At 38.6% G+C, this 18,473-nt stretch overlaps 1 protein-coding gene and 1 long non-coding RNA gene across 3 annotated transcripts in view; one reads left to right on the top strand and one right to left on the bottom strand.

Moving 5' to 3' along the window:
- Positions 1-11,130: 11,130 nt before the first annotated feature.
- LOC134475728 (uncharacterized) lies at positions 11,131-18,126 on the bottom strand. Its single transcript, XR_010046942.1, has 2 exons — positions 17,988-18,126; positions 11,131-17,683 (listed from the first exon to the last, which is right to left on the bottom strand). It is a non-coding gene; the product is annotated as an uncharacterized LOC134475728 (long non-coding RNA).
- The window catches only part of Fras1 (Fraser extracellular matrix complex subunit 1), a 404,303-nt gene continuing 403,440 nt past the window's right edge, over positions 17,611-18,473 (top strand). For both annotated transcript variants that reach the window (XM_063247218.1, XM_063247217.1), the window contains exon 1: positions 17,611-17,830. In XM_063247218.1, coding sequence (XP_063103288.1) covers positions 17,749-17,830 — 82 coding nt within the window. In that variant the 5' untranslated portion in view covers positions 17,611-17,748. The remainder of the gene's footprint in view (positions 17,831-18,473) is intronic.

Genomic DNA, 18,473 nt, shown 5'->3' with positions numbered 1-18,473 from the left:
TGCCTTGGCCCTGATAGTCACCTGCCTTCTTCACATAATACTCTGGCATCCATCATCTTCACTGGATTCCAGAACCCAGTTAGCAAATATGTTTCTCTATGTGGCTGCAAAAGAATAGCCACTACAGACCTTTCCAAGGGACTCGGCCTCCTGTCACCAAAGGATGTCTTGGAGAAGGGATTGTATTTGTATGTGTCTCTTCTCTAAATTCCCAAGAGTTTGCCATTTTTTTTGTTTCTTCCAAAAATTATACTTTTAGTTTTATTGATGTGTGCTTTTGTTTTATATTTAATTATGATGTTGCATTTACTCAGTGCTTCCTCTGAAAAAAATCTCTTGAACCGAATTCATTATTTTTCTTGATTCTACAGCTATAATTTTAGTTTTTGTTTTCAATCTTTCTTAGTTTTAACAAATTCTTTTAGGCTATAATTATCCTTCCTTTCTTGCTTCAAATGTCGTATTAAAATGCACCACATAAGTTTTGATAATATCTTTAATCAAAAATTAACAAAGCAATATATTAAAGTTGCTCTGTGTGTGTGGACTATCCTACCATATTATAGACCTATTTTATTACAGTTTTTAAAATGTGTTGTATCTTTTCTCTTTGAGTTTATTGACATTTTATGCATCGTCTAATGCATGGACAATATTTATAACATTCCCGGTGTGTTTGCAAAACAAACACATCCCTTACTTTTTAGGGGACCAAGAAGGTCTATTACAGCCTATTCTTTCTGTGTCTAAGGTCTTCCTCATTCTTGCTCCCATTCTGTATACCAGTTTCAAAATTTTGTTCTTGGCCTCTATTTTAACACCTCAAAATTAGAGTAGAGCAGTGTTCTGCACCACACTATTTCTCTACCTCTGCTTTCTCCTCCCTGCTCTGTGCCCCATCTTCTAATCAACTTTTACTTCAAAATTTCTTTCCTCAACTACAGCTTCTAGACATTTTTGAAGTTTTGATTCTAAATTGGTTTTTGCTATTATTTAAGATCCCTCTTTATGTCTTGTATGCATTTATTTTATGCCAAATATTGTATTGCCGTCATGTGTTAGAGACCACGACGAAGTGGCTCTGAGCAGGATTTAATATTAACTAACTGGCTTTCTGTGTTTATCTGGGAGTCTGTCCTAGGCCTCGCCCCTTGCCTGGTGAGGAGAGCTGATTCATAGTAAGTGAACCTCTATGAATCACTGGTCTTGGCTAAGGCCTGTAGTGGCCTGTGAGACCAGAGATACCTCAAAGGGCAAGACAAGGCCACAGCTGCGGACACTCTAGCTCCAACTGTAATTAACTAGGTAGAGACTGCAGCTGCAAAGATTACTCCTACAGTGTCACTCCTACCATGTCTTCATGATAAGACAGTGCTACTAAATTGACTTGATTCATGACTTGGAGACATACTTGAAGTGACTCCCAACGTCCTGCTCATTGCCTGTACTTTCCCCAGTCTCTCCGCCCTTTGTCCTTGGTGGACTGATCCAGAGAATCATTTGTCTTTACCCTCAAAGCCTCAAGCTTAATTAAAGGGTTTTGATTCTCCTGGAGCCCTAAAAATCATACAATTTGTCTCTTTTTATTTAATCTCCGCTGTACACTCATTTGGGAGATCGGGGATCTAGGACAGAACCCGATAATCATGTTTTGATTTTAATAACTTTTTAATTTTAGAAAACTAAATATTTGTCCTGAATTACTTTTCTACCTACTTTGTGTTTTCTCATGGACACATTGGTAATATGTTTTGTGATCATGTAAGATTTATTCTTTCATCCATTTTAGGGATGATGTCTGGGCTGGAGAAGATTTCTTGGATCATACTCCTTGTCTTTGGAAAGCATATGAATATATTTTCCCCTGCTTTTGACAGTTCCAGGTGAGAAATTCAATGCTGTTTTCTTTTTTTTTTTTTTCTTTTTTATTTTTATCGGTACCAGGGATCAAACTCACTACCGCCTGCTTGCAAGGCAGGAGCTTATGCCGCTGAGCTAAATCCCCAGCCCCCCAATGCTATTTTCTTTCCTGTATAAGTTAAAATGTGAGTATCTGTGTGTATGTGTGTGTATGCACATGCATATATGTTAATGCCTGGAGGTGTAAATGTTTTTCATAATTATCACCCAATTTTTTCAAAATGTGTGTCATTTAAAAAATTAGTTATACCTGGCATATTTCAACCAGAAAAGAATATTTATTCTGCTGTCCTTTGGCTTCATTGTCACATAGTTTCTCTATATGATCTTTTACAACTTAAATTTTGGTATCAGAAGTATCTACTTTATTTTGGTATTCCTCTAATGAAGTTCCAAATTTTATTTCTATGGTTTAAATGTCTTTCAAATAAATATTTTTGGTTTTCAGATTCTTCTTCTACTATTATTCTGTTATATCCCATTAATTTCCATTTTTTCCCTCAAGCTGTCATCTGTCTAATGTTAACCTTCAATAGGAGACGCCTGTCTTGGTTCTTTTTCCTGGGCTTCATATTCAAACCACTGAATTCATTTTAAAAAATAACCTAGGATCCCATTTTGTTCTCATAATACAACTTGCATAAGTCAAGCTGCTAGGGTCTTTCACTTGGTGGTAGCAAATTTTCTGGTGCGTGGAAACCTGACCCACTGGTCCCTCCACCAGCTTCCTTTGGGTTGAGTGTGTGTTGGGTGCACGTGGCGGGTGGTGCTAAGCCTTGTTTCCACTGTCACTGTAAGGGGCAGTTTAGCCTAATGGTGAGCATGAGTGGCATGCTGAACTGGAAGATTTCCTGTGTTGGGGCATCTATTCAGATGAAAGAGTCAGGACCTGTTGGGGCAGACGCAAAATCAATATACTTCATTTCAGTTTCCGCTAGAGTGGCCGGCCTTCTCCTTGGATGCCTGGCCTTTGATCCTTTCAGCTTTGTAAATGATGCTGTACAGAAACTACCCAAACCAGGTCAAGCAAACTGTCTCCATTGGACACTAATCCTAAGTAGGCCACTTTCTCTGTTTCCCTCTCCACTCTCCAGGTCCTCTCCACCTTCACAGCTTACCCCATAATCAGGTGGAAGACAGAAAGGGATGTGCTCATGACCCCATGTTTCCAGCACGAATCACTATTTTAAAAAGTTTCTTTCCCTATGTTTTGTCTATTTCTTCCAATGAGGAAAGCTCTTACATTTGTGGCTGCTTGTTTTTCTTTTTTAAAAATCCTTCTAGCGAGGGCTTACTTAATAGAAATGTTGCTCTTTCAAATAACTCTGAAGATATATTCAATCTTTTTCAAAAATGTCCTAGTTCTTTTTTTTAAAATGTCCTAGTTCTTATGAAACATTGTTTTGCTTTTTACTCTGAGATCAGTTATGAAGTTTGTTCATCTTTACATTTTTATTTCAAGCTATAGACCTTAAGTGTGTTATGGTCATCTGTTCTTCTTTAGGAAAGAACTAGGTTGACTAGTATGGTGGCTGACATGCATTTCTTTAGCAGTAAACTGTAATTGCATCTTCCCTGTATAGGTGTGTTCCTGAGGACGCCAGAGGCATCAGGTAAGGTGTTCTAGAGGTAAATGCACACAGGCAGGTTTCCTTGTGATCTCACGGGCACTGTTAGAGTTTATATCTAAAATGTCCCCCAGAGCCTCATGCACTCATAGTTGAGGCTTTTGGATTGGATTATGCTGGTTATAGTTGGCTTGCTGATAGGTGGTGAGATCTGGTCAGAAGAGGTGAGTCACTGGAGGTGTGACCTGCATCTATCCGTTCCCCTATTCTTCCCTTAGTCTCTCTCACTCTCTGCTTCCCGCTGCCATGTCATAAGGTGTGTCTTCTTTATTATCCTGCCGTGCTGTACTGTCCTGGAGAGAGCCAACTGTGGACTGAAACCTCTACAAACTGTAAGCCAAAATAAACCTCTCCTTTAACTTGTGGGTGTCAGAGACTGTGTATCAGTCATGAGAAAGAAGCTAGGACAGGCACTGGCAGGCAAGCTAGCCTGGGACACACGCAATTGTTCAAGCTAAAGACACTTTATTCTAGGTAGAGTGCTTTCTAAAAAATGTATTTTTAATTGATACACCATAACTGCACATATGTAAGAGGAACACTGTAATATTTTAATACAAGTATACAGTGCATAATAATCAAGCCAGGTAATTATCACATCTAACACTGCAATTCTTTGTACTGGGGACAAAGTCTTCTCTTTTACCTATTTTGAAGTGTACAATAAATTACTTTTAACTGTAGTCACCCTGCTGTGCTATACAGCACGGGAGCTCACTCTTGTCATTCTGCACTTGATCGCCAGACGGGTCTCTGTGTCCCCCTCCCTGCTGCTCTTCATACACCCTGATCACCACTGTTCTGCTCACTACATCTTTGAGATCAGTTTTGTTTTTTAGATTTGGGTAGAGTGCTTTGCATTTTAAATGGTACAAATTAGTGGGTCTGTCACTCAGTGTTTTATTTTTAACTGAAGTAGGTGCCCATTTGCGGGACCCCTAGTTTTATATTGGAGATGAAAACAACGGATATTATTTTTGGCAGCTATGTAAAATACCACCATATAAACCACTCTCCAGTTTAAAGCTTACACTAAGTCTTTTAATATTTTCAGACTATAAGAGGATTTATAAGTACAGCTGTGGATAAAAACAATCACTTTCCTTTATTTAAAATAAGTATAAAAATAAATATAGTATGAGAAATATGAAAATACCATGCGTGAAAGAGCACCAAGGGAAAAAAACCATTTTAACCATACTGGATCATACAGACACATACATGCTTTAAATTGGTTTTCCTCAGGTATCTATGAAAATGTGTTTTAACTTCTTGCCCTTATTCATTTTAGTGGGCTCACCTCTTTCTAGAGCAGCACATGTGAATTAAGAAGAATTTATCTTCACATTTTATAAAAAGCTTTGGCCTCACTTCACTGCAAGCAAAGTTTTCAATAATGCTGCCACATTCGATCCATTGCTGGCTCGCATTTATGTCGGATGCATTCATAAAAAGAGCTTCCTGGATGCTGAAGGAGAATGCAGAAGTGGGTAAGAGGAGTCAACTCAGGAGACAGAAGCATTCCTGCCACCTCTCAGGCACCCACTTTCAAATTCTGTATACTTTTTATGCTAAACAAGAGGTGAAGGGACGCAGGGTCGTGGCTCTTCACTGCCTCCTAAAAATGATGGCAGTTTCAGGTGTGCCTGTCTGTCAGGCAACTCCCAGGAGAACCCAGGCCCGGCTTTTCCCTGTCATGTCAAAGTCCACATTCATTTTAAGATTGAGTTACTCCAGGGGTTCCAAAGCCAGATTTCATGCAACTGGGCTGTAACTAGCGAGATCTTTGCAGAATGAGAGAAAAGCAGCAAAAAATTAGGAGCTAATGATTTGTGTGAGCAAACATACCAGACACACCTTGATCATAAATGCCACAGCTTTAATTTAACTGTAAATTCTTTAAAAAATTAAGCAAGCAAGGGGTACTTAGCTTTCTTGCATGGATCAAAGTCTAAGATTATCTATCTTTACCTCTTGCTTTTCATTCTGGATTAAAGAAACATCATTGTCATAATCAGTGCCATCATCATCAGTTTTGATTGATCCAAAGAGCTGGCTGAAATAGACCTCAGGGAGCATTTACATATCCAATTACAACAGGTGATTATCACACCCTTAAAACTGCCTTGCACATAAAAATGCCTGGCCTAGTGAAATTTCTTAATAATAGTGCTTTATACTTGTAAATTGCTCTTAATGTTTCAAAAAGAGTTTCATATCCTCGTTCTTAAATTGGACTTCAAAGCAAATCAGTGTGATAAATAGACCACGAATGTTGCTATCCTCCTTTTACAGATGATGAGTTAGAAGATTTAATAATGTTTTATCTGAAGTCAGGCAACCAGCCGGAGCTGGAACTTAGATTGTATCCCAGTTGTTTCTACCTGGGCTCAGTGAGATAACATAGACTCTGTTTCCTTGTATCTTTGGACTGCAGTGAAAATAATCTCAAAGTCTCATGTTTGCTTCTGAGGAAATGGAAAATAGTGTACACTGCCATTTTTTGCTCTAAGGTATTTGGAAGTCTTAATGGAGGATGGGGAAATCCAGGACACAATAGGAAGGTTACATTCACTAATAGTGATTCCTTTTTGAAATAAAGCTGGCTTCAGGAGCAAGCTCAACACTGTTTAGTTTCCTCTTATAGACAATTTATTGTATTTGGTAATTAGTATCTCATGAGTTCTTTATTTTTTCTTAGGTACTTTTTAAACGATTGTTGTGGTTGTCTCTCCAATATCCACACATTGCTCCATTCTCTTGCTACTAAATTTTCATTCAGTTCCTCGACTTGTTTAGGGGAGTCTTATTTGTGGATTTGTTATTCTAACGTAATTGTTAACAGCATTCTCTGTTGCATAAAAGCATCTTGGTTTTGAAAACAAATTAGTCATCCTAACTTGTGTGTATATTAACTCTACTCCTCACCGTAGGAGTAGGGCATGTCATATAAGCTATGGTAAATGTGGTTGTTTTCATGCTTTCTTGGCAGCTTCATTGTTGGTGTGCAGGGACTCTATTGCTTTTTTTATGTGTTGATTTTGTATCCTGCTACTTTGCAGAATTTGTTTAGTAGATCTAAGAGTTTTTGGGTTTTCTGTATAAAAAAGATCATGTCATCTGCGAATGAGGGTAAGTTGACTTCTTCCTGTCCTATTTGAGTTTCTTTTGTTTTCTTTTGCCTGGTTGCTCTGGCTAATGTTTTGAGTACTTCATTGAAGATGAATAGTGAGAATGAATACTGTCATCTTGTTCCTGATTTTAGAGAAAATGCTTTCATTTTTCCCTATTTAGTATGATGCTGGCAGTGGAATTGTCATAAATGGATTTTACCAGTTTGAGATAAGGACCTGCTATATCTATTTTCTTCAAGGATTATCATTAATGGATGTTGGGCTTTGTTTGGATCCATTTCAATGATCATATGATTTTTGTCCTTGCTTCTGTTAATGTGTATTATGTTTACTGATATACATGTGCTGAACCATGCTTGTATCCTTGTGATGAAGCCTACTTGTTCATGACATGAATTTTAAAAATTGTTTGTTGCATCATGTTTGCCAGGATCTCACTGAAGATTTTTGTAACTATGCTCATTAAAAGGATTGGCCTGTAGTTTTCTTTTTTGTTAATTCCTTGTCCCATTTTGGTGTCAGGATAATTCTACCTTCCAGGAATGAGTTTGGTAGTTTTTCTTCCTTTTCAAATTCTTTGAAATGTTTCAGGAATATTAATGTTAAATATTCCTTGAAGTTCTGCTAGAATTCTGTGATGATTCCATCAGACCTTGTGCTTATCTTAGTAGGTAGGATTTTGGTTATTCTCTCTATTTTGTTGCTATTGTTGGTCAATTCAGGATTTTTATATATTTTTAGTTCAATTTGGTAAGTAATGTATGTCTAGGTATTTCTCCATTTCTTTTATGTTTTCCATTGAAATAGAACTTTTTGAAGTAGTTTCTCATAATTTTGTGGATTTCAGTGATATCTGCTATGATTTCATCTTTTTCATTTCTAATTATATTGATATTGATTTTTTATGTCCTTTGGTAAGTTTGGCTAAGGATTTATCAATCTTGTTTATCTTCTCAAAGAATCAAGTCTGATTTATTGCTCCTTTGTGTTTTTTTAAATCTCAATTTCATTAATTTCATCTCTGATCTTTACGATTTCTTCCCTTGTACTAGTTTTGGTTTTAAATTGTTGTTGTTGTTTTCCTAAGACTTTGAAAGGCATCAGTAGGTTATTTACTTGGGGCTGCTCTGTCTTTTAATGTGTACATTCACAGCACAATAGTTCCCTTTAAGGACTGCTTTCATTGTGTCCCACAGATGTTAATATGCCGTACTTCCATTATCGTCTGACTCTAGGAATTTTTAATTTCTTCCCTGATCTCTTCTGTGATCCTTTGATTATTCAGTGATGTATTATTAATTACCATTGTTTGCTGTTTCATTTGATGTTGACTTTCTTGTTGTTTCATTCTGCTATAATTAAATACTGTGTAGGGGATTATTTCAAATTTTTGTATTTATTCAAGCGTACTTTATAATCTAAAAATGGCCTATTTTGGAAAAAGCTCTGCATTGTTAGAAAAAAAAATATATATATATACACATATCCTGTTTTTGTTGGGTGAAATACTTTGTAGATATCTGTGAGGTCTGTTTTGCCAGTGGTGTGGTGGTTTACCTGATATTTTGTTGTTGATTTTTTTTTTGTAACTGACCTATATAAGTATGACAGTGGGATACTGAAGTCACCCATCTGTCTCTTTGTAACCAATAGTTTTTGTTACATGAATCCAGGCGCAGTATGCCTTTTAGACATGAATACTTAATTCTTTCTCCAGATTTGGAAATTTTCTGCTATGACTTTAGTGAATAAAGTTCTTATACCTTTTGAACCATCATATTTACTTTATTCTTACAATTCTGAGGATTTTTTTAGTCACTTTGCATCTGTTGGATACAAGTTTCATGATGTCTTGTTTTTAGAGTATCACTGAGTTCATGATTTATTACACACTCCTTACCTTCAGTTTCAGATACTCTTTTCTCACTACTCTCTCTCCCTTATCCCTCTCTTTCTCTCTCTGTCTCTCTCTCGATACAGGGTCTCATTATGCAGTACAGGCTGGCCTTGAATTCTTGGTGAACTTCCTGCCTCAGCCATCAAATCTCTTAAACATGCTTTTTAAAGTTTTTTTTTCAGATTTTGTATTTCTACTTGCTTTCTTTTCATAATTTCTAAGTCTTTACCAAAATGGTCATCAATATTTTATATTGTCTTAAATCAGTTAGCTTGCTTGTTTCTTTATGCTCATCAAATATTTTATTAGTAAAATTTATCTGTTTAAATCCTCCTTAAACTCACTGAACATCTTATTCAATTTATTATGAGCAAAGAGAATTATGAATTTGCTTTCATGCATTCCATTTTATGAATGGCTCACAACTTATGATGCACATCTAAATTATAGGTTATTCAGAATATTTCACTGTATGGGACAGGAACAGAAGTAGTACCTATTTTGGTGTATCTTCTTATCTGAAGCACATTCAAAGAGTATTTGGAAATCCTGTTATGTTAGCTTTCTGGCACTGTGATAAAATACCTGAGAAAATCATTTTAAATTAGTAAAGGGCTGGTTATAGTAGTGCATACCTATAATCCTAGCTACTCAGTCTGAGACAAGAAAGAAACAAATTCAAAGACATCCTGGGCAAGTTACCAAAAGGCTGTATCAAACTAAAATAAAAAGCACTGCGGATATAGCTCAGCACTCCCTGGGTTCAATCCTCAGGATGGCAAAAACAAACAAACTCAGTAGAGAAAAGGGAAGATTTATTTTGGCTCATGATGTCAAAGGTTTCAGTCTATGATCACTTGGCTATGCTGGAGTAAAGGAGAAAATCACAGCAGTAAGCATGTCGTGGAGAAAATCATGGTTGCCAGGAAATAAAGAGAGGGAAAGGAAGGGGCCTTGACCTAAATATCCCTCCTAAGACACACCTGCAATGATGTGACTTCCTTTAATTAAGTCCTACCTCCTGTATTTTACTATCTCTACATCATCTGGAAACCAAGACAGCAACATATGGGCTTTTGGGGGGACATTTAAGATTCAAACCATAACATTTCTGCCTTTAGTCTACAAATGCTCGTATCCCATTGCACAACACAAAATGCATTCAATCCATCTCAAAGAGCCCCACAGTTTCACCAGTTCTAGCACTGTCCAGAAGTTCAAGTCCAAAGTCTCCCCTGAGACTCAACACAAACCTTTAGCTCCAAAATCCTACAAAATTTTTTTCTTTTAGAGTTATATTTGTGCAGGACACAGTGGAACATCGTAAACATTCCCAGTCCAAAATAGAGGAGTGGAGACAAAAAGAAATGATTAGACCAAACCAAGACAGTTATGCAGCAGGGCAAACATTAAATCCTGTAGCTCCATGTCTATGATCCAGTGGATTTGGTGCTATCCTGAGGCCTATGCCATTTTTTTTCCAAGCTTTCCTTTGAATTTTTAGTGGAAAATTTCTTGACTTCAGAATTCTAGCATTCTGCACGCCTGAACAACCAATGTAATATATACATCAAGGTCACTGGGAGCAGCTGTGAGGCCCCCTTGGGCCACAGTGGCCTCTGAGTGCCTGGACGAATGGACAAGGTGAATCCTGAGAAGCTAATTCCCTAAAATACTCTTTCTTTTAATGGAGACCCAGGGTCTCCCTTCTTAAATGAAAGATTGTCACTTTTGTATGTTTCACCATGTAATGGGTAGGGTCTTGCAGATTTCAGAGATGCCAGTAAGGTATCTTTATTCTCATCCTTGTACTATGTACTTGATTTCCTTCTTTCTTTCTTTCTTCTTCTTTTTTTTAATCGGTACCGGGATTGAACTCATGACATGACTACCTGCCTGCAAGGCAGGTGCTTATGCCACTGAGCTAAATCCCCAGCCCCTTGATTTCCTTTTAATGGCACAAATTTTTTCAGCAGTTACACTTCTTTTGGACCACTTTATATGTTTTTCCTTTCGGGCAAAAATTTAAGTATTTCAAATTTTTCTACTCTGTTTTGTGCCTCTCAATTCTTACTCTATATGATGTGATAAATACACTGAATAATTAACGAGTTCATTACATTGATACATTGTCATTAATCTCCATTCAAATAATCATACTCACTTCAAACACATTTATTCCATCATTTTCTTTATTCTGTAATTTCTTGCCACTTTCTGAAGCTCTTTGGAAGTCTTGTTTCCCAAGTGTCTTTAGTTGCAGTGTTGTGACTGCCTCAATGTCCTAAATTAACTCAAAACATTTACCTTTCATGGTTATTTTTGACTTTGGGGAATGATCCAGAAGTCACAAAGAACAAACGGGGAGGAGGACACACCATAGAGTTTTATGAGCCTGACTTGCTGTTGGGTGGCACTTGGCAGGAGCATGCACTGTAATTTTTTGCTCACACCTCACAAAAATACTAATTAGGCTTCCAGAACGGCTTCGGAAAGAGACAAGAACAGTAAGGAAAGTGTGTTTGATGCAAAGAGCTGGGCTTAGAGAGGATTACTTGCAAAGTGTCTTTTTTATTTAAAATAAAATTTTTTGAAAAGCAACTGTACTTCCATTTCATGGTGACAAACAGAAACCAAACATGTTATTTACAAGAGTACTAAGATATGAAACAGTGATAAATCTTACCACCAAATTTATGAGACCTATATACCAAAAACTAGAAAACATTACACAGAAATTGAAGCTTTTGAGAAAAAGTTTAAGGTGAAACACTTGAAAATAACAATTTTTCAAAAACTCATCTAATAATCTGATTCTAATGAAAATTTCATTTTTTTATTGGCGGGCTTTTCTACAATTTATATGAAAATCCAAAAGACTGAAAATTATTCAAACAATTTTGAAAAGGAAGAAAATTTTGGGAGGCTAGCATGCCATTATCTCCAGCATTCATATGTGTTTATAACATCGTATTTGTGCTTTCAGCTTCTTACACTGTGATGATGCTTACACATGAGTCTGCTTTATTTCACTTATGAGTATGGACTGAGTTGCACATACCAATAAAAGTCTCCAGTTTATCCTTTTTTATGGTTCAGTAATACTCTAGTATATTTAAAAAAAAAACCACATCTTTTTTATCCATTCCTTGGTTGATGGGTATTGGGTTGTTTCCAAGATTTTGCTATGACAAATTGTGCTGATATAAACATGGGTGTGCATATAGTGCTGTAGTGTGATGTTTTTAATTGTTCTGGGCAAATACCCAGAAGAAGAATAGCTGAGTCAAATGGGCCCTCTAATTCTAGTTTTTGAGAAATCTCTACAGTGATTTCCACAGTGGTTGCAGCAGTCTATACTCTCAATAACAGCGGAGAAAAGTTCCTTTTCCCCCATAACTCCTCCAGCATTTGTTATTGGTTGATTTCTTTATAATAGCTATTCTTTCTGGGGTGATAGGGAATCTCAGTGTTGTTTTAATTTGAATCTCTCAAAACACAAATAATATTGGCCATTTCTTCATATATTTGTTTTACTGTTTGTATTTTTTCATCTGGGAAGTGTGTATTCATCTCAGATGCCCATTTTTGGACTAGATCTCCAATTTGGAAGGTCTGATTTTTTTTTTGAGTTCTTTATATGTTCTTAATAGTAATCCTTTGTCTGAGGAGCAGCTGAAAAACAATTTTTCTCCAGATTGTTTGCTGTTTGTTTTGTTTTTGCATTTTTGAGACAGGGCCTTGCTATGTAGTTTAGGCGTCCCTGAACTGACCGTGTAGCCCAGGCAGGCCTCCTGGTGGCTGGGACTGCAGGCATGGTTTACCATGTCCAGTTCCTTATGTTTTTCTCCTGCATTTCCAAAGTTTCAGGTCTTATACTTGGATCTTCGATTAACTTTGAATTGACTTTTAAACCGATTGAGAGATAGGGCTCAAGTTTCAATCTTCTACAAGTGGGTATCTAGTTTCCTGTGCCATTTGTTAAAGAGGCTGTCTCTTCTCCAAGACATGTTTTTGGTTCCTTTGTTCAGAATCATGTAGCTGTAGTTGTGTGGTTTTATTCCAATGCCCTCTAACCTATTCCAAGGACCTATATGTCTGTCTTTGTGTAAATACCATACTGCTTTTGTTACTATGGTTTGCAAAATAAGTTGAAATCAGATACTGTGATGACACCAGCCTTGCTATTTTTGCTCAGGATTGCTCTGGCTATTCTGAACTTTTGTTTCCATATGTACTTTTTTTTTTTCTAGTTCTGTAAAGAATGTCATTGGAATTTGATGCAAGTTTCATGGAATGTGCAGGTTCTTTTTGGAAACATGACCATCTTAACAATTCTGTCTTTGTTAGGTTGATTCATATGTATTTTAATGTTTTTGAAAGCTATTGTGCATGGTTTTTTCCCCCTGATTTCTTTCTCAACTTGTTCATTATGTGTGTGTTGAAACAGTACTGACTTCTAAATGTTCATTTTGTATCCTGATATGTTTTTATTGCCTTAACTATCTTGCTTTCATTCCTTGTCATGATCAGGTACATAGGTTATTCAGAGTGTTCTCCATATGATTAGAAGATAATTGGTTATATAGAAGACAAGTAAAGTTTAAAAACCTGTCATAGCAAAGTTTAAGCTTACAGGGATTTTATTTTAAAACCAAAGCAGGGTACTCTATCTAGGAAATAAATTGATTAAGTGTGTCAAGATGATCTCTCTACTTTTCCTTTATTGGCTATTGTGACCACTTGGCACTTTTTGTGACCCGTGTTTCTTGGTTTTCTGCTATGTGGCCATGATAGGTACTGGGGCAATATTAAAAGTGTTTCACAACAGATAAGGACATGCAGCAGCCAATAAGAACAGATACCATTCGAGACAATGGCTGGTTCAGTGCACAAGTGTTTGGTACTTTCTCTCAGTAAGGAAAATAAAACAAAGCAACAGATTTTTAGAAACAGGAAAGAAAAGTATAAAGTCTTTTTTTCCTTGATCTTAATTATGAATTTGTTTTCAGTGATACTGCTGAGGAAATACATTTCCCACAAAAGTAAACAGTAAATCACTAATTACTTTCTGTAAAATATTATCTAAATTCATAGAAAAGGACTAATATACTGACTATATAAAGAAATCTAAATATGATACACAGAAAGATACATAAACACCCGCTCAGATAATTGCAAAGAAATGCAATTAAATATAAGAAAAGGTGTCTCATCTCACTAATGAGCAAAAAAATGCAAATTTATAAGATACCTGTATTTTATTTGGCTAACATGTTGTATAACTTGAATGAGGTACTTTTATTTAATGCAAACAAAAGTCTTGTAGGGTAAGGTAGACAAAATCACAATGTGCATTTAACGGACAGGAAGACTGAGCCTTGGGGGTTTAATTTGCCCAAGGACACAGCTAATAAATGATGTTGAGCAAAGAGCTATTTAACCTTTTGAGATTTGCAAAGATTAAATGATATATAACAACATGAACTGGATGATACATGTACAATGGACTTTCATGGGCATGTGTAGATTTTATTAATGATGGCAAAAAAGAAACAAACTATGGCTTCAAAAGGGGATTAGCAAAGTATCTAAGGATACAGCCATGCAATGTAAACTTGCATAGTTCTTGAAAACCGAGTTGGTTGATATGATTTGGCCTACAAACTAATGATATTGCCATATTATTCAATGGTAAAAATATTCAGATTAAAAATATCATCTAAACTATTACCATAACTTTGCATAAAACCATCTTTAGTTTAATGGACAAAAATATTTGAATATACATGCTGTGGTTATCCTTGTGGAGAAAATTAGATTATAGCAGAGCCTATTGGTTTATACTCACTTATTATTTGAATATTCTTTTTTTAAAAAACATAACTATTTGAAGCCCAAAAAAGCAACAAGTATTGTCACATGCTGAAAGGCAGAAGCATGTATCAAATTGCAAGGAGGTTGGAGAAGGCACATTCATGAGACAGGTGATAGAAGATTCTGCGCGCAGAGTGGGGTTACACAGAAAGAAAACACAACCAGAAGAGGACAAGATAGGAAGGAAGAAGAGAAAGGAGAATAAAACAGAAGAGAAGAAAAACAGAGTAAAGACAGACTAGAGAACCAGGAGCACAATGTAACAAAGGTCATCAAAGCCTGAATGGTAGCAAGAAAGTTCCAGTTGGTGTTTTGCTGATATTGTAGCTAATGACAGGGAAGATAAGAGCACGGGCTTTGGATTGAAGTAGAGCTTACTAAATATTAACGTGTTCCCCTATGTGACCTGTCCTTCCTTGCTGCAGGACAAGACCATGTGATTCCTTATTGTCACTGTTCTTTGAGAGGAATGGCTAAGGCCCTTATAGGTTGCAGTGCTTCCTTCATTACCCTGAAATAGAAGTAGTAGATATCACAGGTTTCCAGATGGCCTATGTGTAAGTCACCAGCGCCACGAGGCTAATGTGCAGGGGCCATCAATGCCTAGGAGCTAGGATGTGATTGAGGAATAAACTCGTGGTGAAATACTGTAATTCGGGGTTTCATCTATTATAGTAGCTATTTTATTTATTTTTTATTTTTTTATTTTATTTTATTTTTTTTACTTTTTGAGGCAGGTTCTTGCTCTACAATCCAGGATGGCCTTAGATTTGCGACTCTCCTGCCTCAACCTCCCAATGCTGGGACTATAGGTGGTGCCCCTGCACCCATCTCTGTTACTTACTCTTAATGTGCTACATAATGTATTCACTGTCTGACTTTGGAAAAGTTAATTCGCTGAACATCAGTTATTTTACAGGACAATTGAAATAATAATAGTATCTATCTCCCAGAGTTACTGGAGGATTATATGGGAAAGTATATAGTATTAGATACAAGGTATTCAATATCTCTGTACACCATTGTCATTAACAGAGAGATCTATAAATAAATCCCTCAATATGAACAGCAATAAAGCCAAGTACATACGAAGAGATCAGAGCAGGGCTGATTTGGGGAGGCAGTGTGTGACACATTAATGGAAGTTGTACAATCTGCACGTGTGCAGAAAGAGGACTGAAGATGTAGACCCAAACATCTCTGGACAAAAAACTGCCACTCTCTGTAGGAAGCAGCTTGGTTGTTTGAGTGAAGCACCCATTTGCAGAGGTTAACTTATAAAGATAAGCTATTTATGAATACTTGCTATATTAATCAGGGTTCCCTAGAGGAATGGAATCAATAGAAAATATATGTCTAATTATGCAAGTAGATTTATTAGATAGGCTTACAGGATCAGAGTCTGGAGAGTCCACAGTGGCTGTGAGTGGGATCAGAGGTAGAAGAATCCACAGCGGCTTCCTGCAGGCTGATCCTGTAGCTCAGCTCAAGTTGATGGAAGACACAGCACAAGGGACGTCAAAGATGCAGCACCAGTCAAGCTCACTGTAAGAGCTGCCAGTGAATCTCTCCACTGGAAGGCTGAAGAAACTGGAAACTAATATACCAAAATGATGATGAAGACTGGAGATCTTTCAAAAATGAGAACACTTTCTTCTTCTTTCCCTTTTTATACTTTCCAGGGTACAAGCCTATTGGTTGGTGACACTCATATCCTCGTGGGTCTTTCCTCTTTAGTTTGCTGGCTTAGATGTCAATCGCCCACAGACATACCCAGACTGGTGCTTCATTAATTTGCTAGGCACTTCTTAATCCATTCAGGTTGCCCTGCCACCATTAACAGTCATACTTGCACATCCATAACAGTGCTTATGCTAAATTATGCAAATACAATTTCTTGTGTTTTGAACATTTTAGCTTCAGTGACCGTAGGTATTATTAGATATGGCTAAACTTAACCTTTAGGTCATCTAAGTGATCTTGGGGCAGGGGTTCTCTGGGACTACCCCCCTTTTACTAACTGATGTAGAGAGAAGACAGCTGGCCTTCAGGTGTCCCGTGGTGGGCTGGTGGCGGAGGAAGGAATGTTGTATGTACATCCAGTAAATACAGTACATGTTGGATTCAGGGGACCTCAGTAGTGCTGCTCTCCCTCCATCTTCCATTTTTTCCTTTTTACAGAGTAGTGCATTTGCATTTCTCAAGTATAACAGATGTCTTATTGAGACCCTCTTGTGTGCCATAATTGTATGAATTTTTATATATAAACCCAAAGTGTGGATTCTAGTGAGAATAAATAACTTTAAGTTATTTAGTCAGCAGTGGCTACAAAACTCTTCTGTATGAAGGGGGTGGGATGGCAGTCTGGTGTCAGTGTGTGTTCCAAGATGAGTTTGCATAACACTTTACACGGGCGAGAAAATGTCCACTTTCTAAAAAAGAAGCGCACTTATCTGGGAACAAGTTAAGGCCCCCAGCCCAACTTGATGCAGTTGCTGCTCTGAGGGACATACTTTTTGTTGTCTATTCTCTCAACAAATACGTACAGAGCCCCTAACTGTGCATAAGACAGAGATGAGAAAGCTTCTGTCCCTAGGATCACCACACTCCAGTGAGGAGGCTGAGGGCTACTCATCATATTCCAGGGTCTTCGAAACACTCAAGAATTACAGACAGGTTATCAGAGGGTCCCTGTCAGTTCTGGTTAAATGGTAATACTCACAGGGATCTGGCAGTTTCAGTGTTGTCCGAGAAGCAAATCATTCCAAGCGGCTTCCGCATGCTTTAGAAGTGGGCTCATGGAAACTGGACAAAACTGGAACCCCTGAAGTCTCAAGCTGGCCAAAGCTACTACCAACTCCACTCTGACAATCTGACCCATCTCTGCTCAGTTGAGGGAACCAGGACATCTCTTCACTGGGCTATGTGGAACCCAGCCAGTGTCTCTCTGATGCAAGCTTTCCCATTTTATAAAAAGATTAAGCCTGAACTGGCTATTTTTATTTGGTTCTAGAAAAATAGCTGCTGTTTGTCATTCCTGGCTGGGAATAAAGTCTCTGCTTTCCAAGTACGCACCAGGTTTTTGGCGTTTGGGGGCGCACCCGGGCTGCGTGGTGTCCACTCCCGCATCTCGGAGAGGTAAAGGTGTGTCGGCGGCGGTGAGAAGGTTTTCCCTGGGACGCACACAGCAGAGCATCCCCGGGTGCGGATAAAACCGCAGAAGGGTCCTAGAGTGAAGAAAGAGTTCCCAGGAGCAGCGGACGATGGGGTGGGGGAGATAGCGCAAGGTTTAATGTGGGCACCCCATCACCCAGTCACCTCTTCCCTAAGTGAGGATGTGGACCCAGGTCGGGAGCCCTCGGCGGCATGCCTGGGTAAGGACCGCGCCACCTACGTCCACCCCTTCCCTCCTCCACGGTGTGACCACCTTGGGTCCCGCCCCAGACAAAGCCAATCTGAACTCCTGCCGCATGAATAAGGGGATCAGGTTGCTCTCCCTCGGCCTGCGGCCCCCCTCCTTGTCTCTCTTACCCACGTGATTCTGGAGTCTTTGCTCGGAGTCCCTGGGTCCATTTTCACACCGAGCTCTGAGAGAGGAAGGAGGTAAGGAGGCGGAGCTGGTGTCCCTTAAATGCGGGGATCCAGACGCGGACTTCGGTGCGTTTCTGAGCTCTCCAGCTCTGACAGCGCTGAGTTTGGGAGTCTTTTCCAGCCTCACGCCTTCTGCAGTACACCTCACATTGTGGCTGCTCCTCCTCCCCAGTAACCTCACCTCCGCCTTGCGGAACGGCTCCGGGGTGCGCAGGGCTGGGTGGGCGTGGGTTGGGGCGGGCCGCGCCCCCGCAGCCTCCTTTCTTCCACCCTAGTCTGCTGCAGAGAGCGCGGGTGAGGCGCGGAGTCACCGCGGCGCGGCGCAAAGTTTCCAGCCCGCGGCTGCGGAGCGCGAGGTGGCCGGGCAGAGAAGTGGGTGTGGGCGGCTCTTTGCGCTCACCCTCTCCGCAGAAGCTGTGCGGACCC

This window comes from Cavia porcellus, unplaced genomic scaffold (assembly GCF_034190915.1).
Source record: "Cavia porcellus strain 051 isolate PalLab524CR breed Dunkin Hartley unplaced genomic scaffold, mCavPor4.1 scaffold_4, whole genome shotgun sequence".
Taxonomy (NCBI): domain Eukaryota; kingdom Metazoa; phylum Chordata; class Mammalia; order Rodentia; family Caviidae; genus Cavia; species Cavia porcellus.
The sequence above is the reverse complement of the archived record's forward strand: the minus strand, read 5'-3'. Positions and strand labels throughout refer to the sequence as shown.